Source organism: Podarcis vaucheri, assembly GCF_965113315.1.
Source record: "Podarcis vaucheri genome assembly, chromosome: 1".
NCBI classification, from domain to species: Eukaryota; Metazoa; Chordata; class Lepidosauria; order Squamata; family Lacertidae; genus Podarcis; species Podarcis vaucheri.
This window is the reverse complement of record NC_138759.1, coordinates 10,425,151-10,448,812: the sequence shown is the minus strand read 5'-3', so window position 1 is coordinate 10,448,812 and position 23,662 is coordinate 10,425,151. Positions and strand designations below refer to the sequence as shown.

The 23,662-nt window shown below is 45.5% G+C and overlaps 1 protein-coding gene across 1 annotated transcript in view; it reads left to right on the top strand.

Moving 5' to 3' along the window:
* Nucleotides 1-20,574, top strand: part of KCNH5 (potassium voltage-gated channel subfamily H member 5) — a 221,879-nt gene extending 201,305 nt beyond the window's left edge. Inside the window, 1 exon segment of the mRNA XM_082216907.1 lies at nt 19,365-20,574. Within this exon segment, the coding sequence (XP_082073033.1) occupies nt 19,365-20,312 (948 nt within the window). The 3' untranslated portion in view covers nt 20,313-20,574.
* Nucleotides 20,575-23,662: the final 3,088 nt, after the last annotated feature.

Here is a 23,662-nt window from a genome sequence, read left to right as displayed (position 1 = left end):
TTGAGCACAGGTGTGTGTGTTCCTGAGCATGAAACTTAAATGTGCCATGTCTCAGTTCAGAGCTCATTGGGCACATAGAATAGAATAGAATTTATTATTTATACCCCGCCCATCTGGCTGGGTTTCCCCAGCCACTCTGGGCGGCTTCCAACAAAGTATTAAAATACAGTGGTCTGTTAAACATTAAAAGCTTCCCTAAAGAGGGCTGCCTTCAGATGTCTTCTAAAAGTCTGGTAGTTGTTTTTCTCTTTGACATCTGGTGGGAGGGCATTCCACAGGGCAGGCACCACTACCGAGAAGGCCCTCTGCCTGGTTCCCTGTAACTTGGCGTCTCACAGCGAGGGCAGAACGATGGGGGTGGAGACGCTCCTTCAGGTATACTGGACCGAGGCTGTTTAGGGCTTTAAAGGTCAGCACCAACACTTTAAATTGTGCTCGAAAACATACTGGGATCTTTCAAGACCGGTGCTATGTGGTCTCAGCGGCCGCTCCCAGTCACCAATCTAGCTGCCGCATTCTGGATTAGTTGTAGTTTCTGGGTCACCTTCAAAGGTAGCCCCACATAGAGCGCATTTGCAGTAGTCCAAGCAAGAGATAACCAGATCATGCACCACTCTGGCGAGGCATTCCGCGGGCAGGTAGGGTCTCAGCCTGCGTACCAGATGGAGCTGGTAAACAGCTGCCCTGGACACAGAATTGACCTGCGCCTCCATGGACAGCTGTGAGTCCAAAATGACTCCCAGGCTGTGCACCTGGTCCTTCATGGGCACAGTTACCCCATTCAGGACCAGGGAATCCTCCACACCTGCCCGCCTCCTGTCCCCCCAAAACAGTACTTCTGTCTTGTCAGGATTCAACTTCAATCTGTTAGCCACCATCCATCCTCCAACCACCTCCATCTATCCTCCAACCACCTCCTGATTTAAAAGAGAGGTAGAGCTGGGTGTCATCTGCATACTGATGAACACCCAGCCCAAACCCCCTGATGATCTCTCCCAGCGGCTGCATGTAGATGTTAAAAAGCATGGGGGAGAGGACAGAACTCTTAGGCACCCTACAAGTGAGAGCCCTGGGGTCTGAACACTAATCCCCTACCACCACTTTCTGAACATGGCCCAGGAGGAAGGAGTGGAACCACTTTATGACAGTGCCCCCAGCTCCCAGCCCCTCTAGACAGTCCAGAAGGATGTTGTGGTCAATGGTATCAACTCTCTCGGTTGCATGGAAGAAGCATGGAGTTCTTCACTTTAATTCACATATGACGTAGAGTCATAGAAGGGAGTTGGAGGTAAATCTAGTTCAAATCCTCGCAATGCAGTAATGCTTAAAATCCTCCAATGAAGGAGTGTCAACTGCTTCTCGAGGGAGACAGATAGTGCGGGGGGCGGCGACATCTGGTTGCATCCGCGAACAGGAGATTGTCAGCAGTGACTGTGCTGCTGATTGGTGGCTACGGGCAAGGGCTGCTGTTGATTGGCTGTTGCTGCGGCAATTGGGTGGATGATTGGCCTTGGTCCAGTATATCTGAAGGAGTTTCTCCACCCCCATCGTTCTACCCGGATACTGAAGTCCAGCACCAAGGGCCTTCTGATGGTTCCCTCGCTGCGAGAAGCCAAGTTACAGGGAACCAGGCAGAGGGCCTTCTCGGTAGTGGCACCCGCCCTGTGGACCGCCCTCCCACCATATGTCAAAGAGAAGAACAACTACCAGACTTTTAGAAGACATCTGAAGGCAGCCCTTTTTAGGGAAGCTTTTAATGTTTGATGCATTACTGTATTTTAATATTTTGTTGGAAGCCGCCCAGATTGGCTGGGGAAGCCCAGCCAGATGGGCGGGGTATAAATAATAAATTATTATTATTATTATTATTATTATTATCATCGGCTGTGGGAAGCCCTGCTGTTGATTGGCTGCCGCTGCGGCATTAGGGCGGGTGATTGGCGGCTGCTGCTGGTGAGCGGGCAGACAATTGGTGGCTGTGGTGCCGTTTGCAATTTGCAGCTCAACAACTCTGGGCAATCACCCCCCCAAAAAAAAGCTTAACAACTCTTGGCAATCTCCCCCCCCCCCCATTTTCTTAATTTGGAGTCCATCTTATACATGGGGGGTGTTATACATGGAAAAGAGACAGTATATTTTTAAGTACAACGTTGCAGTCTGAGGCTGCTGTGCTGTGCCCATTTACCTGGGAGCAAGCACCCACTGGATTTAATGGGGCTTGCTTCCTCGTAGACAGGATTGCCCTGCACATTAGGCAAAATAGCCTTGAGTAACCCACAGCTTCCCTTCTGCCTTTCTGCCCCTCCGGACAACTTTGACTGGAAGCTTTGAAATCCCCTTATCATTACTTAATCCAGTTCCTGGCAGTTTTCTGCCTGCATTTTGTAAATAATTTTATGTAACATATGATGCTCTATAGTTGCTACATTCGGGCAACCGAAATGCCCCGGCCCCTTTGAACAATTCTGCTTGCTCACTTTTGATGGGTGTGGAATATTTATAGTCTGTGTTATGTAATGAGGATTACTTACTTTTGTTCAACCAAGTCTGTGTCCCATTTGCAAGACGGAAAAGGGGAAGGGGGGGGGAGAGAGAGAGAGAGACTCATCTCAATATGCTGTTTCATTTAATGCATTTGATGTTTTCAAACCTAATTGGAGCTTGGGGGGTTCTCAACTTGCAGTTTTTCAGCAGACACGTCTCCCCCAAATCAGATTTAATTATTTGAACTAAAGTGGAGGGGGGGAGGGAGGTGAAATTCAATACAGGAAAATAAAAGAGGTGTTGTTGTTCAAATAACCTGCAGGCAGCACTTCTAAGGTACCCAACATCTCGTTTGGACCACATCAGTGAGGCCGGGGGGGGGGGGTCTTGTTGTCTGGGCAGCCCAAGACCTCCACACACACTGCCCAGGCTTGCATCTGGGAGAGGTCGCTTCAGTGCAGCTAACACAGTGGTTTGACTTCACCCCCAGAGGCATACTCCATTTCCTCCAAAAGGATGCCAGATGCTCTTTGAGGAGGCAAGACCTCCATACCTCCAAGAGCCAGTGTGGTGTAATGGTTAAGAGCGCTGGACTCGTAATCTGGTGAACCGGGTTCGCTTCCCCGCTCCTCCACATGCAGCTGCTGGGTGACCTTGGGCCAGTCACACTTCTCTGAAGTCTCTCAGCCCCACTCACCTCACAGAGTGTTTGTTGAGGGGGAGGAAGGGAAAGGAGAATGTTAGCCGCTTTGAGACTCCTTCGGGTAGTGATAAAGCGGGATATCAAATCCAAATACATACACATTGCCCTGGGGAGGTTGCTGCTGACGCAGCCAAAAACCAATGCAGGAAGCATCTGTTATGAGTTACCAGTCTCTGCAGCCACAGCAGGTGCTGTGATTCTACAGTAGTTTGAATTCACCCTTGGAGCTGCGCTCCATTGTCTCTCGAGACAGCTGAGTGCTAGCTAGGCCACTTTAGGGAGGTGAGAATTCTTGCCTGAAAGGTAGCCCATCCCCTCTTGCACCTGGTCCCACCCACCAATGGAATGTGGCCCCCGGAAAGTTCCCCGCAAGGGAATGTGGTCCTTCATGAGATCTTAAGAATGGGGCGAGATGGTCGATGAAGAAGCACTCTGGATGTAGGACCCCAGCTGGCTATCTGGGAGTACAGAGGTACCTCAGGTTACAGACGCTTCAGGTTACAGACGCTTCAGGTTACAGACTCTGCTAACCCAGAAATAGTACCTCGGGTTAAGAACTTTGCTTCAGGATGAGAACAGAAATTGCACGGTGGTGGCGTGGCGACAGCGTTGAGGCCCCATTAGCTAAAGTGGTACCTCAGGTTTAGAACAGTTTCAGGTTAAGAACGGACCTCCAGAACAAATTAAGTTCTTAACCCGAGGTACCACTGTATTCCGCCTTGATGCCAGAACTGCTTCACTTGACAAAACTGACTTCTGTGCACAAGTTGCTTGCTCGGCTGGTGCAGGCTCTGTGTGAAATGAGACTAGTGTCGGGGTTGGGTTAATGTCCAGGACTGAATTACCTTTCATTACCTTAGAGGGACCGTGCGAGAAAGATTGGGGTTAGGATAACGGCTGCAGAGCATCTCACATTACTGCTATCTTCACCACCCCTGTGTTGTAGATAAAGAAACCTCCTCAGTTTTCCAGGGCTGACACCCGGTTAACTTTTACTTAACCTTCGCTTGCCACACCGGCAACCTCCCTCTCCCTTCCTCACCCCAAGCTGCTTTCTATCCACCCCCCAAATAACCCTTAAACTTAAGCCACTTGGGAGGACAGGACCTCAGCAGCAACCCTTCTTCTTAACACACAAACCTGTGACAAAGGACCCGCCTTCTTAGACCCCCGCCCACGGGAAACAAATCCTGACAGCAAATTCCCATCACATTAATGACTGTTGATCTTGCCATACAGCGTAGTTTTTCTCCATTTCCCTTGAGAAGGTGTCTATGCAGCAATTAATTTAGTCCTCCCCCGCCCTCGTCCTTTGGGGCTTAACTTTTAACTCTGGGCTCCTCGTTTTGAAATGTTTCTCTCTGTGTGGGAGCCTGTAATCTCAAGGAAGCCAAAGGAACAACAACGGGAGCTTGTTCTATTATTAGGATTCTTTTCTTTTTCTTGTAAGAGGAACTTCGTCTAATTTCCCACGGAGCAGATTCTCTTGTGGGCTTGGGGACTGTTGCCCTTTCATTTGGTTGGATGTCCATCTTAGACAAAGTGAAATTCCATCGCAATTTCAAACGTTTGCAAAGTCTGCATAGGAAATATCAACTTGTGGAGAGAAGCTTGTTTCCTTTCCGTTCCTCTCTTTTAACATTCATTTTACACCAGTAATATAGGTTGCTTTATTGGCCGAGGGAGCCGGCGTACAGCTTCCAGGTCATGTGGCCAGCATCACTAAGCCGCTTCTGGTGAACCAGAGCAGCTCACGGGGTGGCGCTGTGGGTTAAACCACAGAGCCTAGGACTTGCCGATCAGAAGGTCGGTGGTTTGAATCCCCGCGACGGGGTGAGCTCCCGTTGCTCAGTCCCTGCTCCTGCCAACTTAGCAGTTCAAAAGCACATCAAAGTGCAAGTAGATAAATAGGTACCACTCCGGCGGGAAGGTAAACGGCATTTCCGTGCACTGCTCTGGTTCGTCAGAAGCGGCTTAGTCATGCTGGCCACATGATCCGGAAGCTGTACGCCGGCTCCCTCGGCCAGTAAAGCGAGATGAGCGCCGCAACCCCAGAGTCAGCCACGACTGGACCTAATGGTCAGGGGTCCCTTTACCTTTACCTTAATATAGGTTGCATCAGTTCGACCATAAACATAAACACTTTTTTCCATTTAATAAAAAATTAAAAAAACATCTGTATTCCATGGCTGGGAATCAAAAGTGGGGAAACTCCTCATGTCCTGCTTGCCATTTGGTCAGACCATGTGAAAAGAAGTTTCTGGGCTCTTATATTCAACAGATTGCATAAGTAGGGTCTGAAAAACTACTCATATTAGAAGAACATAATTGCATTTTTTCCCCTGCAAGCAAAAGGAAGAACTAAAGAATTTGTTTTCCACCCTCCTGCCCCTCAAATTAGATCCATGGTAAAAAAAGGAAAAAGGTAAAGTTAAAGGACAGAGTGTTCCACCAGATCGGGGCCACAGCCAAAAAAGCCCTGGCTCTGGTTGAGGCCAGCCTAACCTCTCTGTGGCCCGGGACCTCCAAGATGTTTTTGTTTGAAGACCATAAGGTTCTCCATGGGACATACCAGGAGAGGCGGTCCCATAGGTACGAGGGTCCTAGGCCGTATAGGGGTTTAAAGATTAAAACCAGCACCATGGCACCTAAGACTATAAAAATAGAAATCTGCCCAAAGACATGCTCCGACCATAACGCTCTGAAAATGGAAATGAGACTTACTACTGCCGATTCCTTCAGATGGAAAATGAATGACAACCTGTTAAGAGATCAAGAGATTGTAAAGAAGGCCCAAAAAGCTTTAAAGGACTACTTTGAAATTAACTTGAATACCTCGGTGGAAAAAAGAATAATCTGGGACGCGAGTAAAGCTGTTATGAGAGGGTTCCTGATACAACAGAATACGATCAAGAAAAAGTTCTGGAATGGTAAAAAGGATAAGATATTGGAGAAGATAAGAGATGGTGAGAAAAAATTAAGATTAAACCCAAAATCAAAGGAGACTTTAAGAGAAATTAAATTCCACCAGTCACAATATGCGAAACTGATTAATCAAGAAGTGGAATGGAAGATTAAACAAATGAAACAAAGATCTTTTGAGTCGGCGAATAAATGTGGGAAACTGCTAGCTTGGCAGTTGAAAAAGAGACAAAAATTAAATTACGTTACCAATCTAGAAGTTGAAGGAAAGAACATTCAGAAACCGGGAGAAATTAGAAAGTGTTTCCAGAAATATTTTAAAAAACTGTATACACAAGGATCCGAGGATGCGACTGAGATAGAACAATTTTTGAAAGAAAACGGCCTTCCAGAATTATCACAAGAAAAGAGATCAATCTTGAACTGTAAAATAACACAACAGGAAATTGAGGATGCCATTCAGAATATGCAGCTAGGCAAATCTCCAGGCCCTGATGGACTCACCTCCAAATACTATAAGACCTTAAAAGACTACTTGACACAACCATTAATGGAGGTTTGTAACCAGATTATGGGGGGAGGGAGGGCACCAGATACGTGGAAAGAAGCATTCATCACACTGATACCTAAAGTGGAAACTGAAAAGACTCAACTTAAGAACTACCGACCCATCTCACTCCTAAACGTGGATTACAAAATATTTGCGGATGTTTTAGCTAATAGATTTAAAAAAGTACTAAAGGAAGTAATTCATAAGGACCAAGCAGGCTTTCTCCCAGGTAGACATTTGTTTGACAACACCAGGAACATTATCGATATTCTGGAACTTTTACAAACAAATATTAACACCAAAGCAGTGTTAATTTTTATTGATGCGGAGAAGGCCTTTGACAACATTTCTTGGAAATTTATGAAGAAAAATTTGGAAGGGATGGGAGTGGGAAGGGGGTTTGAGAATGGAATAGAGGCAATCTATTCAGAACAAAAAGCTAAGTTGATAGTGAACAATGTGGTGACAGAAGAACTTCATATTGAAAAAGGAACACGCCAGGGGTGCCCCCTATCCCCTCTGTTGTTTATTTCGGTCCTGGAGGTTTTGCTGAATATGATAAGGGAGGATCGGCAGGTACAAGGAGTACGGGTCGGAGCGAAACAATATAAACTGAAAGCATTTGCAGACGACTTGGTTTTAACATTACAGGAGCCAGAACCTAGTACAAAAAGAGTTTTGGAATTGATTCAGAAATTTGGTCGGGTGGCGGGTTTTAAGTTGAACAAACAAAAAACTAAGGTGTTAGGGAAAAATTTGACGGCTATTGAAACAGAGGGGTTTCAGAAGGAAACAGAACTAAACATTGTTAAAAAAGTGAAATACCTGGGGGTCAATCTGTCTTCTAAGAATTTGAATCTATTTAAAGATAATTATGAAAAATGCTGGTCAGAGGTTAAAAAAGATTTTGAAATTTGGTCAAGATTGAAATTATCCTTGTTAGGCCGAATTGCAGTTATAAAAATGAACGTTTTGCCAAAAATGTTGTTTCTGTTTCAAGCCTTGCAGGTCGTGGACAGAGTGGAATGTTTTGGAAAGTGGCAGAGGGATATTTCTAGGTTTGTCTGGCAGGGCAAAAAGCCCCGAATAAAGTTTAAAATACTAACTGATGCAAAGGAGAGAGGGGGGTTTGCCCTGCCGGACTTAAGGTTATATTATGAAGCTGCGGCCTTCTGCTGGATGAAAGATTGGATCTTATTGGAAAACACTGATGTCCTAGATCTGGAAGGCTTTAACAATTCGTTAGGTTGGCATGCGTATTTGTGGCATGACAAGGGGAAAACATATGGAATGTTCAAAAACCATATTGTCAGGAAAGCAATATATATGGTCTGGAAAAAATACAAAGACTTATTGGAAAGTAAAACTCCGAGGTGGATCTCACCAATAGAGGCCAAAGCTCGGAAAACAGCCAATATGGAGGCACATTGGCCGAAATATTGGGAAATAATAGAAAACATTGGAGGTAATTGGAGGTTGCAGAGCTTTGAAAAACTAAAGGATAAGGTGCAAAATTGGCTACACTATGCCCAAATTAATGAGGTTTTTAAGCTAGATAAAAAAATAGGATTCCAGGTGGAAAAATCGAAACTTGAGACAGAGTTGCTAGAACCAAAGACCAAGGTATTATCGAGAATGTACAACTTGCTGCTTAAATGGAACACTCAGGATGAGACAGTTAAGTCAGCCATGATAAAATGGGCTCAAGACATTGGTTACAATATTATGTCTGAAGACTGGGAAAGGTTATGGACCACCGGTATGAAATTTACGGCATGTAATGCCTTGAAAGAAAACATTATGAAAATGGTATACCGGTGGTACATGACCCCAGTCAAGCTTGCTAAGATATACCATTTGTCTGACAATAAATGTTGGAAATGTAAGGAGGCTGAAGGGACATTCTTTCACCTCTGGTGGACTTGTCCAAGATTGAAGGCCTTTTGGGAAATGATTTATAACGAGTTAAAAAAGGTGTTCAAGTACACCTTCCCCAAGAAACCAGAGGCCTTCCTTCTGGGCATTGTCGGCCAGAAGGTGTTAAAAAAGGATAGAACTTTTTTTATGTATGCTACAACAGCAGCAAGAATCCTTATCGCTAAGCATTGGAAGACCCAAGATTTGCCCACACTGGAGGACTGGCAGATGCAATTGATGAACTACATGGAACTGGCCGAGATGACTGCAAGGATCCGAGACTTGGGAGAAGAGGCAATGGAGGAGGACTGGAAAAAATTTAAAGACTATTTGCAGAAGTATTATAAGTCGTATGAAACATAAGACGTCGTATGATTTGGAATGGTAGCCCCAGCAATGAAATTTAATTATTTATGAAATTGATAACACTCATGAAAGAATCAAAGTTTAAACGGGTAAAAAGGATATTATGCTATATTTTTAGAGTAATTGGAGAATAAGAGATTTAAACTTAAATTGCAACTGAAAATATAAAGAAACACACGAAATAAGGGTATAATTTGCTGACAATTTTATTATCAAGAATGCATTTATGTGGGAGATGTGGGGAAGTCCAATGGAAATTTGAAATAAGTGGTTGAAATGGTTGAGATTTTCTGTTTTCTTTTTCTTTCTTTCTTTTGTTCTGCCTTTCTTTTTGTTCTCTCTGTAATTTGGAAAAAATGTAATAAAAATTATTAAAAAAAAAAAAAAATAAAGATTAAAACCAGCACCTTAAGCCTGACCCTGTACTCCACCGGGAGCCAGTGCAGCTGGTATAGCACTGGGTGAATGTGATCCCGTGGCGAGGACCCCGTAAGGAATCTCGCTGCGGCATTCTGCACCCGCTGGAGTTTCTGGGTCAGTCTCAAGGGCAGCCCCACGTAGAGTGAGTTACAAGTGATGGACTTCCTATTCAGGAAAAACAGGCATATCAAGGACTTATAATACTGGAAACGACTTAAAACCAGTGCCAGTTCATGGGGAATATTAACATGGGAAATTATTTTAATGGGAATTGTTTTCCAGAGATAAGTCTGGGAATAAGATCCAATAGGAATCTGCCTTCTTGTTCTCTGATCCTTCCTCCGAATAGTGTGTTCCCCTGAAATGTTTCCACGGGGCGGCACTCCTGTGATGGCTTTCAAGAGCCTCACCATGGAACTTACACACACTTCCTGTTTGCACATAAATCCTATCTTCTGCGTATGCTATCTTTAACTGAGATATTTATGTATGTGTGCATATGGTAGATACTGTTGGAATCTGCACGCCCTATGCCAAGATCTAATTTAAGTCTGCTGCAGCAACAATCTGTGCATTGGAATTAGACTTGTCACTGGAATTTTGCAGTGTACAACCAAACGTCTGCCGAACAGATAGATCGCAGGTGCAACGTTTATTTATTTCATTTCATTAATGAAGCGCTTCCCACAAAGCATCCCAAAGCAATTAACAATAAAATCATGAAAACGGCAATGATAAAGACATCCATAAAAACAATGCCAAGTCTGATACAGGCACAAAAATTTCCTCTTGTTCAATAAGTGTAAAAAAAAATAAATAGAGAGGACGCCTGTCCCATCCGTAAAGGGAGTTCCAAAGGAAAGGTTCTAAAGACCCAATTTCTGCATCGTATGGAATGGACCTCCTGATGAGATGGTGTCTGCAAGAGGTCCTCATCTTCAGAGCTTAGTGATCAACTGGGTATATAAGGGGCGAGTATATAAGGTCTCAGGGATGCGGGTGGCATCCTAGGACTTGCCGATCAGAAGGTCGGCGGTTCGAATTCCCGTGACGGGGTGAGCTCCCGTTGCTCGGTCCCTGCTCCTGCCAACCTAGCAGTTCGAAAGCACGTCAAAGTGCAAGTAGATAAATAGGTACCGCTCCGGCGGGAAGGTAAATGGCGTTTCCGTGCGCTGTTCTGGTTCACCAGAAGCGGCTTAGTCATGCTGGCCACATGACCCGGAAGCTGTACGCCGGCTTCCTCGGCCAATAAAGCGAGATGAGCGCTGCAACCCCAGAGTCGTCCGCGACTGGACCTAATGGTCAGGGGTCCCTTTACCTTTACCTATATAAGGTCTCACAAGGGACAATAGCTCAGTAGTCAAGCACATGTGTAGCCTACAGAGAAGTCAAGGAAATATAGTGGAGCATGTGCATCTTCTGATCTCATAAGAACATAAGAAGAGCCGGCTGGATCAGGCCAATGGCCTGTCTATTCCAGCATCCTGTTCTCACAGTGGCCAACCAGACCCGTCATCATCTTGGTTGCCCTCCTCTGCACATGTTCCTGGCAGAGGTGAGGTTGAAAGGAAGTATTTCCTGTTTCAGAGCTCAGTCCCTTATTCATAAGCCCATAGGAATCAGCCTGTTCAATGTGATGTTCATCACCATTTTGCAGAAAGTAGGAGGAGTGAACCAAAGAAGAAGCTGCTGGATCAGGCCAATGCCCCATCTACTGCATCTTCCCCTTCTTACAATGGATGAGACCCACAAGCAGGACCCAAGCACAAGGAGCAAGCCTCCCCTCCTGCGGTTTCCAGCAACTGGTTTTCATAAGCCTCCAGCAGTAGAAGTAGAACATCACCATTGTCCTGCATGGATCCATCTAGCCCTCTTTTTAAACCATCCAAGTTGGTGGCCATCACTGTGTCTCATGGGAATGAGTTCCACTGTGTGAAGAAGTCCTATCTGTTGCCTGTCCTGAATCTTCCGACGCTCAGTTTCACTAGATGTCCCTGAGTTCTGTGTTGTTGTGAGAGAGGGAGAAAAAATAGTTTCTCTACTCACTGTCCCCATTCCATGAAGAATTTTGTGCATTTCTTCCTCCTCCTCCTCCTCCTCCTCCTCCTCCTCTTCCTCCTCCTCCTCCTCCTCCTCCTCCTCCTCCTCCTCCTCCTCCTCCTCCTCCTCCCCCCTCTTTGGCGATCCCTCATAGCCAAAGATTGTCTTCCATGAACATGGTCTTAACAACCAGTCTGTAAGTGAGTGTGGAGGCCAATTCTGGATCCACACGTCTTTCCACAGTGGGGACATAGGTTTCCGGGCAGGATTTGATCACGGTGAAGGTTTGCCAAGTGTGCCGTCCTCTTAGCATGTTTCTCCCTTTCATCCTGAGTTCGAGTGTCTTCAAAGCCCATGACACCTTTGGCAAAGGTGTCCAATTGGAGCGCTCACAGGCCAGCGTTTCCCAGTTGTCTGTGTTTTCATTCTACATTTTTTTAGATTTCCCTTGAGAGGGTCTTTAAACCTCTTTTGTTGACCACCAGCATTATGCTTTCCATTTTTAAATTCAGAATAGAGTAGTTGTTTTGGAAGATGATCATCAGGCATCCACACAACATGACCAGTCCAACAAAGTTGATGTTGAAGAATCATTGCTTCGACAATGGTGATCTTTGCTTCTTCCAGTACACTGGCATTACTTTGCCTGTCTTCACAAATGATGTGTACAAATTTTTCGGTGACACCGTTGATGGAATCTTTTGCGGAGAATATTGGCAGTCTGCATTCAGTTCCTTTCCTAAAGATTCCTAGCATGGAATTCTCCTTTTTCACAACTGCTGCACACTCAGCACCAAACATTCCTTGCCATTATTGTTCTCCAAGAACTGTTGCCTCTTTTTAGCATATGTTCCTTTACATACTCTTTTTGCCTTAAAAACACACTTTAATATTTTAAACATGATTTTATTCTTTTTTCTGGTTGTGTAGGAATCGCTGAGTATATTAATAATATTATTTTTTTTGCAAAGGGCCCCAAACCCCAGCTGGCAGCAGGAGTGGCGTGACACGTATAATTAAAAATATTATTTGCCATCCCCTGCAGCTTTCGTTGTAGACTATGACAGCCAAATGAAAGCAAGAACAGCTCTTAATTGAAGATCCGTGCGCACTCTATTTGGGTCATAGCAGGAAGATAAAAGCACAAGCCTGTTCCCCCCTGCCATAGACGCACACACCCACACCCTGCACACTTTTTGCTGTTTCAACTCATTACTAATAAACATGTTGTGGTTCTAAGTTATGCTACGTAGCGGCGTTAACTCCAGGCCATCACCCATGTCCTTACTGTAGTTGGAAGGCGGCTTGTGCGTGCTGCATTTTAATGAAGCCAAGGGGAGCTTTGATCACGGAGTTGATTTCCTAGATTAACTTTCAGTGTGTCAAATTCCCCCAGCACCCCCGCCCAGTTGCCTTCCAACGCCATCGAAATCAGCCTTGCCTGCGACGAACTACAATTTTGTGGAATGGGCAGAACCTTCTGGTTGCTGGCTCCAAAAGAGGCGAGGAACTGGGTGATGACTCGTTTGCCCTGAACCCCTGAATAGTTAGAATGGGGTTGTAGAACACCATCTGAACTAAAACACAGCCATCCTTTGAAATTTGCATCTCTTCCAAATTTTGTCATGCAGTTTTCCAGCCAAGTTCATGTGTTCGAGATGCATACACTAAGGTAGAATACATATGTTAGTGAAAATAGCATGCAGCAATCATGCATTATATTATTTTATTGGGTGTGAGTGTGTGTATTGTGGGGAACTTGGCAAAAATGCATATTTTAGGAGAAAATTGCGTTCAGAAACATGTGCATGGGAAGAAATTTGCACTAAAATGCTGATGAGTTTTCCTGCAGACTCAAAAAAGAAAATGTAAACTGATGTGGAGAAGTGGACTTAAGGTTGGGAAAACGAGAAACCAAAATCAACAGATTCACTTATACCTAGGAATTGCTTCCACATAAATGCACATTGAACCAGGTGTGGAGATTCTGTTTCTTCCTTGCATAATCTGCAGCCGCTTCAGCTTGCCACTGTTGGAAGCGCTACAAACAGGTTGATTGTGTGTCATGCTCAAGGATTATCATAATACACATCAACAGATGTCAATGCACTTCCTTCTTAACTTGATACTCTTCAACAAGAACAGGGCTGCTGCTGTACGTTCATCTCCTCTCAGCCTCCATCACTTCATTTCATTCTGCTGGGAAATGGATCACAGTGCCTTCGCAGTGGGTTTGTGGGGGCTCCCAGAACCAAGTGAAATATCCCTTATCTCAGCTGCAGGGAACCTGTAGCCCTCACTGTGTTGCTGGACTCATAGAATCATAGAATCATAGAATCATAGAGTTGGAAGAGACCACAAGGGCCATCGAGTCCAACCCCCTGCCAAGCAGGAAACACCATCAGAGCACTCCTGACATATGGTTGTCAAGCCTCTGCTTAAAGACCTCCAAAGTAGGAGACTCCACCACACTCCTTGGCAGCAAATTCCACCGTCGAACAGCTCTTACTGTCAGGAAGTTCTTCCTAATGTTTAGGTGGAATCTTCTTTCTTGTAGTTTGGCTCCATTGCTCCGTGTCCGCTTCTCTGGAGCAGCAGAAAACAACCTTTCTCCCTCCTCTATGTGACATCCTTTTATATATTTGAACATGGCTATCATATCACCCCTTAACCTCCTCTTCTCCAGGCTAAACATGCCCAGCTCCCTTAGCCGTTCCTCATAAGGCATCGTTTCCAGGCCTTTGACCATTTTGGTTGCCCTCCTCTGGACACGTTCCAGTTTGTCAGTGTCCTTCTTGAATTGTGGTGCCCAGAACTGGACACAGTACTCCAGGTGTGGTCTGACCAGAGCAGAATACAGTGGCACTATTACTTCCCTTGATCTAGATGCTATACTCCTATTGATGCAGCCCAGAATTGCATTGGCTTTTTTAGCTGCCGCGTCACACTGTTGGCTCATGTCAAGTTTGTGGTCAACCAAGACTCCTAGATCCTTTTCACATGTACTGCTCTCAAGCCAGGTGTCACCCATCTTGTATTTGTGCCTCTCATTTTTTTTGCCCAAGTGCAATACTTTACATTTCTCCCTGTTAAAATTCATCTTGTTTATTTTTGCCCAGTTCTCTAATCTGTCAAGGTCATTTTGAAGTGTGATCCTGTCCTCTGGGGTGTTAGCCACCCCTCCCAGTTTGGTGTCATCTGCAAATTTGATCAGGATGCCCTTGAGTCCATCATCCAAGTCGTTGATAAAGATGTTGAATAAGACCGGGCCCAAGACAGAACCCTGTGGCACCCCACTAGTCACTCTTCTCCAGGATGAAGAGGAACCATTGATGAGCACCCTTTGGGTTCGGTCAGTCAGCCAGTTACAAATCCACTGAGTGGTAGCATAGTCAAGACCGCATTTTACCAGCTTCTTTACAAGAATATCATGGGGCACCTTGTCAAATGCCTTGCTGAAATCAAGGTAGGCTACATCCACTGCGTTCCCTTCATCTACCAGGCTTGTAATTCTGTCAAAAAACGAGATCAGGTTAGTCTGACATGACTTATTTTTCAGAAATCCATGCTGACTATTGGTGATCACAGCATTCCTTTGTAGGTGTTCACAGACTGTTTGCTTAATGATCTGCTCCAGAATCTTCCCTGCTATTGATGTCAGACTGACTGGGCGGTAATTATTTGGGTCCTCTCTTTTCCCCTTTTTGAAAATAGGGACAACATTTGCCCTCCTCCAGTCTGCCGGGACTTCGCCTGTTCTCCAGGAATTCTCAAAGATGACTGCCAGTGGTTCTGAGATCACATCTGCCAGTTCTTTTAATACTCTTGGATGCAGTTCATCTGGCCCTGGAGACTTGAATACATCTAAACTAGCCAAATATTCTTGTACTATCTCCTTAGTTATTCTGGGCTGTGTTTCCTTTGCTGAATCATTTGCTCCAAATTCTTCAGGTCGGGCATTGTTTTCTTTATCGGAGAAGACTGAGGCAAAGAAGGCATTGAGTAGTTCAGCCCTTTCTGTGTCCCCTGTTTGCATTTCACCATCTTCTCCTCTGAGTGACCCCATTGTTTCTTTGTTCTTCCTTTTGCTACGAACATACCCATAAAAGCCTTTTTTGTTGCTTTTAACCTCTCTAGCAAGCCTGAGTTCATTCTGTGCTTTAGCTTTTCTGACTTTGTGTCTACACGTGCTGGCTATTTGTTTGAATTCCTCTTTGGTGGTTTCCCCCCTTTTCCATTTTTTGTACACATCCTTTTTTAATCTTAATTCAGTTAAAAGTTCTTTAGATAGCCACCCTGGCTTCTTTAGGCACCTTCCATGTTTCCGTCTCATTGGTATTGCCTGACGTTGTGCTTTTAGTATCTCCCTCTTAACAAACTCCCAGCCATCATGAACTCCCTTTCCTTTTAGTATTGTTGTCCATGGGATCTCACCCAGCACTTCCCTAAGTTTTATGAAGTCGGCTTTCTTAAAGTCAAGAAATTGAGTCCTAGTATGCTTGGCTGCTCCTTTCCGCTGTATAGTAAACTTCAGAAGAGCATGATCACTCGCGCCTAATGATCCTTCCACTTCTGCCCCACTAACCAGGTCATCAACATTGGTTAGGACCAGATCTAAAATGGCTGTTCCTCTTGTTGCTTCTCCCACTTTCTGGACAATGAAGTTGTCTGCAAGGCCAGTGAGGAATCTGTTTGACCTTATGCTCTTGGCTGAGTTTGACGTCCAACAAATATCCGGGTAATTGAAGTCCCCCATTACTACTATCTCCCTTCCTTTTGCATGCTTGGCCATCTGTTCCAGGAAGGCATCATCTATGTCCTCCGTTTGGCTTGGGGATCTATAGTAAACTCCCACAATGAGGTCTCTGTTATTCTTCTCTCCCTTAATTTTGACCCAAATACTCTCACTTTGGCTTTGAGGATCTAAATCTTGGATCTCTTCACAGGTATACACATCCCTGACATATAACGCCACTCCTCCTCCTTTCTTGTCTGGTCTGTTTCTCTGAAATAGATTGTATCCCCCCATTATTACATTCCAATCGTGGGACTTATCCCACCAGGTTTCAGTGATGCCTATTATGTCATATTTAGTTTGCTGTACCAAGAGCTCAAGCTCATCTTGTTTATTTCCCATGCTTTGCGCATTAGTGTACAGACATTGAAGTCCATTAATCATTCCCCCGTGTCTCTTATTTAAGGATTTTTTCCTCCCACCACTAGGTCCACGTGCTGTTTGCTCCATTTGGTCTATGACATTTGGATGATCATCTTCATTAATTGATAGACTCCTACCTTCAGGAGCACTGTCTCCCTCCCCCACATTAGTCAGTTTAAAGCCCTCCTGATGAGGTTTCTGAGATTTTTGGCAAAAACATTTCTCCCAACCGTTGTGAGGTGCAGCCCATCACTTGCCAGAAGTCCATCTTCAAGAAACTGCAGTCCGTGATCTAAGAATCCAAACCGTTCCTGTTTACACCATTTGCGAAGCCAGCTGTTCACTTCCACTATTTTCCCCTCTCTCCCTGGGCCACGTCGTTCAACTGGGAGGACAGATGAGATGACAATTTGTGCATTTAGTTGCTTCAATTTCCTGCCGAGAGCCTCGTAGTCTCTTTTGATCTTCTGGAGGCTATTGCTTGCAGTGTCATTGGTTCCCACATGAACCAAGAGGAAGGGGTATTTGTCATTGGGTTTTATGATTCCTTGCAGTCGTTCAGTTACATCTTGGATCTTAGCCCCGGGGAGACAGCACACTTCCCGAGACATCTTGTCAGGCCCACAGATCACTGCTTCTGTTCCCCTCAGTAGGGAATCCCCTATCACCACTACACGCCTCCTCTTGGGTTTGGTCGGGGTTCTTTCGTGAGCTGTCCGTTCCAAGGTCGCCTGCACATTCCCTGAGGACTGACTTTGCTGCTCGTCTTCATATACCTGATCGACTGTAATGAGGGAGAGATCCTCAAATGGAGTCTGCTCTTCGTCTTCCATGCTAGGGGAGAGGACCTCAAAGCGATTGTGTATTTCTAAGCAATCAGAGTGAACCCTGGGCCTCCTACTTCTTTGAGTCACGTTTCTCCATATATCTGGCTCCTGTGTTGGTGAACTAGACTCCTCAGGGGAGTCCCCTGTCTCCTCCTTGGTGGAGACGGTGTGCTCTGTTGCTTCCAAGAAGAGCTCCAGCTCTCTAATTCTTTGGAGCGTAGCTACACGTTCCTCCAGTTGCTGGACTTTGTCTTTTAAGAGGGCAATCAACATGCAATTGCTGCAGGTAAAGCTGCCTGCAACCTTTGGCAAGATGGCAAACATTGCGCAGGAATCGCAGGCGACTGCAGCTGTTCCCTCCCCTTCCATCTTGAGATCGTGTCGTTGGGGTTGGCTACAGAGGTCCTCCATCATAAAAAGCTTTACACAGGGAAAACAGCTAATCAGCCACCAAGAAACACACACACACAAGAAAACCCTTTTTGCTCCTTCTTCAACTGCTTCCCTGCAAACTCCTATTATCCCTAAGCATTGGCCATGCCATCTGGGCCCCATGGGAAATGGAAACCTCAAGACTTGGCTGTTACAATATGCTCTGTGTGGGGCACCCCTTTGGCCTGGACTTGGGAGCTCCAGCTGTTGCAAAATGCTGCAGCTATACTGTTTAAGGGAACAGATTATCACCAGCACAGAACTCCAGTGTTTTAAACCCTGCACTGGTTGCCCATAGGCTCCTGGGTCAGGTGGGATGCAGGTGGTGCTGTGGGTTAAACCACAGAGCCTAGGGCTTGCCGATCAGAAGGTCAGCGGTTCGAATCTCCACGATGGAGTGAGCTCCCGTTGGCCTGTCCCAGCTCCTGATAACCTAGCAGTTCAAAAGCACACCAGTGCGAGTAGATAAATAGGTACCACTGTGGCGGGCAGGTAAACAGCATTTCCGTGTGCTCTGGCTTCCGTCACGGTGTTCCGTTGTGCCATAAGTGGTTTAGTCATGACTCAGAAGCTGTCTGCGGACAAACGCCGGCTCCCTCGGCCTGAAAGCAAGATGGGCGTCGCAATCCCATAGTCGCCTTTGACTGGACTTAACCGTCCAGGGGTCCTTTACCTTTTACCTTACCTGAGTCAGGTTCAATGTTATTGTATTAATTTACAAGGTCATTTATAATTTGGATCCAAGATACCTCAAGGACCACCTGATCACTTATATCCTTGCCTGATCATGAAGGCCCTTGAGGGGAATCACTCTCTTTGTTCTCAGATGCACAGTTCATACCCCCTCTTAGCTGTTTATTCAATATTGTGGGCACAATTTTATGGTACAATTTTATGGTCCAGTTGGGGTCAGACAGGGTCACTCACTACTGGACACCGGGAACCTAATGAAGACTTTATAGTTATTATTATTCAAGCAAGCATTTTAATTTGAATTCGATTTAATGGTTTTCATTAATTTATATTTATATTTATTTCATCTTACAAACCATTTAAAGACCATTACAGTTAGGCAGAACATAATTCCTTCAAATAAAGAAAGGTAAATAGGGATCTAGAGAGCCACAGATATCCTGACTTGCTTCATCCTTGTAAGGAAATATTGTAGCACAACGTATGGGATGGTTGGAGACAGGAGCAAACAATGGATAAAATGAATTTGGATATCTGTCGCCACCCAATTTGGATATTGTATTCACTTGCAGAGAAAATACCAAAAAGAAGCAAGGAGGAATTTCCCCCACTAAACCAACTTTTGCCAACCTAGTGCCTTTTTGGACTATAACTCCCATCATCCCTGACCGTTGGGCCTTGCTGGCTGGGGCTAATGGGAATTGGAATCCAACAACATCTGGAAGGACATCAGGTTGAGAAAGTTGCACTAAGCCCATGATATTTGGTCCCACTCAGATAATATTTGCTCACCAAGGAAAGCTGTTTTGTTGGTTTGTTTCTTACTACATGTTGGATTTTTGTCCCTTGCAGATTATTTTCCGGAAAATCAGTGATGTCAAAAAAGAAGAGGAGGAGCGCCTGCGTCAGAAGAACGAAGTGACCTTGAGCATCCCCGTGGACCACCCGGTGAGAAAGCTCTTCCAGAAATTCAAGCAGCAGAAGGAGATGCGTAACCAAGGCACAACCATCATTGACCCAGAGAGGAATAGCCTCCAAGTGGAGACCCGGACCATGCAGAATGGGTCCTCCATCACTGGCACAAGCGTGGTCACCGTGTCTCAGATCACACCCATCCAGACGTCTCTGTCTTACGTGAAGACCAATGAGGTCATCAAACAGAACAACAGGGATGCCATGGAGCTGAAGCCCAATGGCAACAGTGAGCAGAAATCCCTCAAGGTGACCAGTCCCGTGAGGATGAAAAACGGGAATGGGAAGGGGTGGCTTAGGCTAAAGAACACCATGGCGGGGCAGGAGGAGAAGAAGGAAGACTGGAACAATGTCACCAAAGCAGAGTCCATGGGGTTGTTGTCTGATGACCCCAAGAGCAGCGACTCGGATAATGGCGTAACTAAAAACCCACTGCGGAAAACGGACTCTTGTGACAGTGGGATCACAAAAAGTGACCTTCGTTTGGACAAAGCTGGCGAGAACCGGAGTCCCCTGGAGCACAGCCCCAGCCAAGCGGATGCAAAACACCCCTTTTACCCCATCCCCGAACAGGCCTTACAAACTACCCTCCAGGAGGTCAAACACGAACTCAAGGAAGATATTCAGCTGCTAAGCAGCAGGATGACTGTCCTGGAGAAGCAGGTGGCCGAGATCTTAAAGATACTGTCTGAAAAGAGCACCCCACCGACACCTTCTCCCAAATCCCATTTGCCCCCTAAGCTGCCGTCCCAAATACCTTGTCAGGATATTTTTAGCGTTTCGAGGCCCGACTCACCTGAATCAGAAAAAGATGAGATCCACTTTTAATAGATATGCCTATTTCTCTTTCTGTACTCTGCGTTGTCTCCGACTAAGTTGGAGTAGGTCCATTAGACTGAATGGGCTTAAGTTGGTCACGCCCATGCATTTCAATGGGTCCTCTCTGGATATGACCAACATTGGATACAACTATACGGGTATGCTGTGAAATGAGCAGGCACACACAGAGAGAGACATACACACATGTATATATAACGTACCAGAACAGGTGTATATGTTCATGTGTGTGTGCATATGTGTGTGTGTGTGTGTGTGTGTATATATATATATATATATATATATATAGACTAAATTATATATATATATATATATATATATATATATATATATATATATATATATTATATAAAAACATATATTTTCACTTGCATTCGATATGACTTGAACACACACACAAAAATGGATTTTGATATGTAAATATTGCATGTCCAGCTGGATTCTGGCCTGCCAAAGAAAACAGTTATTAACATAGATATTGCTTGTATAATATGCAGTTGACTGCATGCACACTTTCAATTTATTTATAATCTCTATTATAAAATAAAAGGATGAATTTTGTTTTAAAAAAAGCAAGCAACGAAGGCGACAGTGTGCTATTTAAAGAATCACGGACCAGTTTGCCAGTAAATAAATTGAACATACTATTTCAAGTGTGGGGAACATGGGTGTAGCCAGAAGGGCAGGGGGCAGCTGCCTCCCCAATCAATCCAATCAATAAAAAATACTAAATTCTAAAAGTAGAAATTGTAGAAAGATTTCGACAGATTTTTCTGAGCACTTGGGGTCAAAAGTAATTTAAAACGACTGTTGTTGAGGCATTTCATTCTGAATCTGCTAGAAAGAGCCAGATGGAAGACGGTGACAGCTGGGTGTCCTGACCCCCCCCCAAAAAAAAATTAATAAATCCTGGCTACGCCCATGGTGGGGAAACATTTCAGGCTCTACCATCTAATAACATACTAATTTATGGAATGGTATAGGATGTCAAAAGGAGGCCACAAACAATCCCTGGATTCTGTCTCTTTGTCACACTCTTGGACCAAGAACCTGAAAAGGGCTGGGGGACAGAGCCAAGCAGATATGTCAGTGGTTGCTCTTTACACTGTATGGTACTAGGAAAATGGCCAGTATCACCCTTCCTCAACCTGCTGTCTTCCAGTTGTTTTTGTACTCCAGCTCCCTGATCATTGGCTCTTGCTGGCAGGGGCTGATGGGAGTTGCAAGGCAACTGGGGGCTACTGGGATGGGAAAGGGTGATCTCCAACTCTGAGCTACATTCAGGAGGTGCAAGTGCTCCAGAAACCACCATCAAGGATTCCTACATATATTAGCCACCCCTCTCTTAACGTATTCGAAATATTTACGGCAGATGAGACCAATTGTGGGTCCAATGGTCAAGAAGGCGGTTTCTGCCCGTGGTGTAGAGGGACAGATGGGGCTCATCAGCCCACCCAGGAGAAGGAAAACTCTGGTCCTAAACTTCGGCTGCCTTGCGGGTTATACTCATTCATGAGGTAGTTTATTGGGAGTAAACCCTGAAGGGAAATCTACCCTTGTGGGACGTCTTCAGGAGAAGAGAAGAAAAGTACTAAGGAGCGAACTGTACACAAATCTGCAGTAGAGTCCCTCAGACAGTTGGATGGCCTCCTTCCGGCAACTCCTGCAGCCAAGCTGGTGCCAAACATATCACTTGGTTTTCCTTTCCTCAGTGAGGCTGAGAGGGGGAGTTTGTTGTCTTCATACACATTATCTCCCCCCTGCGCCCACCATAAATCTCCTCTAGAATGTTGGGAGGGAACTCAGAAGTATGGGGGGTGACAGGGATAGAAGAGGGCATTGATTTTACTTATATGCCGCTTTCCCACGACGAGCTGTGCCCAAAATGGCTTACAGCAACCATTTAAAACATCAGAACGGAGGACGTCAAAGTAGAGGACGTTGGAAATACAAATACAGTGGTACCTCGGGTTACATACGCTTCAGGTTACAGACTCTGCTAACCCAGAAATAGTGCTTCATGTTAAGAACTTTGCTTCAGGATGAGAACAGAAATCGGGCTCCGGCGGCGTGGCAGCAGTAGGAGGCCCCATTAGCTAAAGTGGTGCTTCAGGTTAAGAACAGTTTCAGGTTAAGAACAGACCTCCGGAACGAATTAAGAACTTAACCCGAGGTACCACTGTATACAAATTGCATAACATGTCAGTAGGTTCAAAAGAACAAAAACCAACCATTTAGAAAGCGCAGAACAACAACACAAGCAAGCAAGCAAGCAAATTTATTATTTGTATCCCACCCATTCGACTGGGTTGCCCCAGCCATTCAGTAACACCCAAGAACCAGTTAGGCTTATGTACATAAATACAGAGCAAAAAACAAAAGTAAAGATTCTGCTGTTGGTCTTGCTCCACTCCCAGGAGACTGGCTTAAGCACAGTTCGTGGGGGGGGTGATGGTATATCGCTGGCTCCCCCATCTTTCTCTTCCAAAGGAGGCTGACAGCATCAAAAGGCCAAAGTGTTGGGGTGACCAATGATGACAAGTTTTATTCCCCAGCCTTCTGGAACTACCAGCTGCTGGTGCAGGTCTTGCTTCACTTCAAAGCCATCTCAGCTAAAACTCCTTGCACTGGCAGAACTATTTACCCGAAAACCACGGGTGGTATTCATTTACTATCATTTATTCATCATTCAGCGGGAAGGTAAACGGCGTTCCGTGTGCTGCGCTGGCTCGCCAGATGCAGCTTTGTCACGCTGGCCACGTGACCCGGAAGTGTCTCCGGACAGCGCTGGCCCCCGGCCAATAGAGTGAGATGGGCGCACAAACCCCAGAGTCTGTCAAGACTGGCCCGTTCGGGCAGGGGTACCTTTACCTTTACCCAGGGACGCGGGTGGCGCTGTGGGTAAAAGCCTCAGCGCCTAGGGCTTGCCGATCGAAAGGTCGGCGGTTCGAATCCCCACGGCGGGGTGCGCTCCCGCTGCTCGGTCCCAGCGCCTGCCAACCTAGCAGTTCGAAAGCACCCCCGGGTGCAAGTAGATAAATAGGTACCGCTTACCAGCGGGAAGGTAAACAGCGTTCCGTGTGCTGCGCTGGCTCGCCAGATGCAGCTTTGTCACGCTGGCCACGTGACCCGGAAGTGTCTCCGGACAGCGCTGGCCCCCGGCCAATAGAGTGAGATGGGCGCACAAACCCCAGAGTCTGTCAAGACTGGCCCGTTCGGGCAGGGGTACCTTTACCTTTTTATTCATCTGCAAACTTGATGCATACGGATGAAAGCAGTGAAAAAATCAATGCTGACAATGTTCTCTGCATTCTGCGTTCTTTTTCTGATCTTGGGTAGAC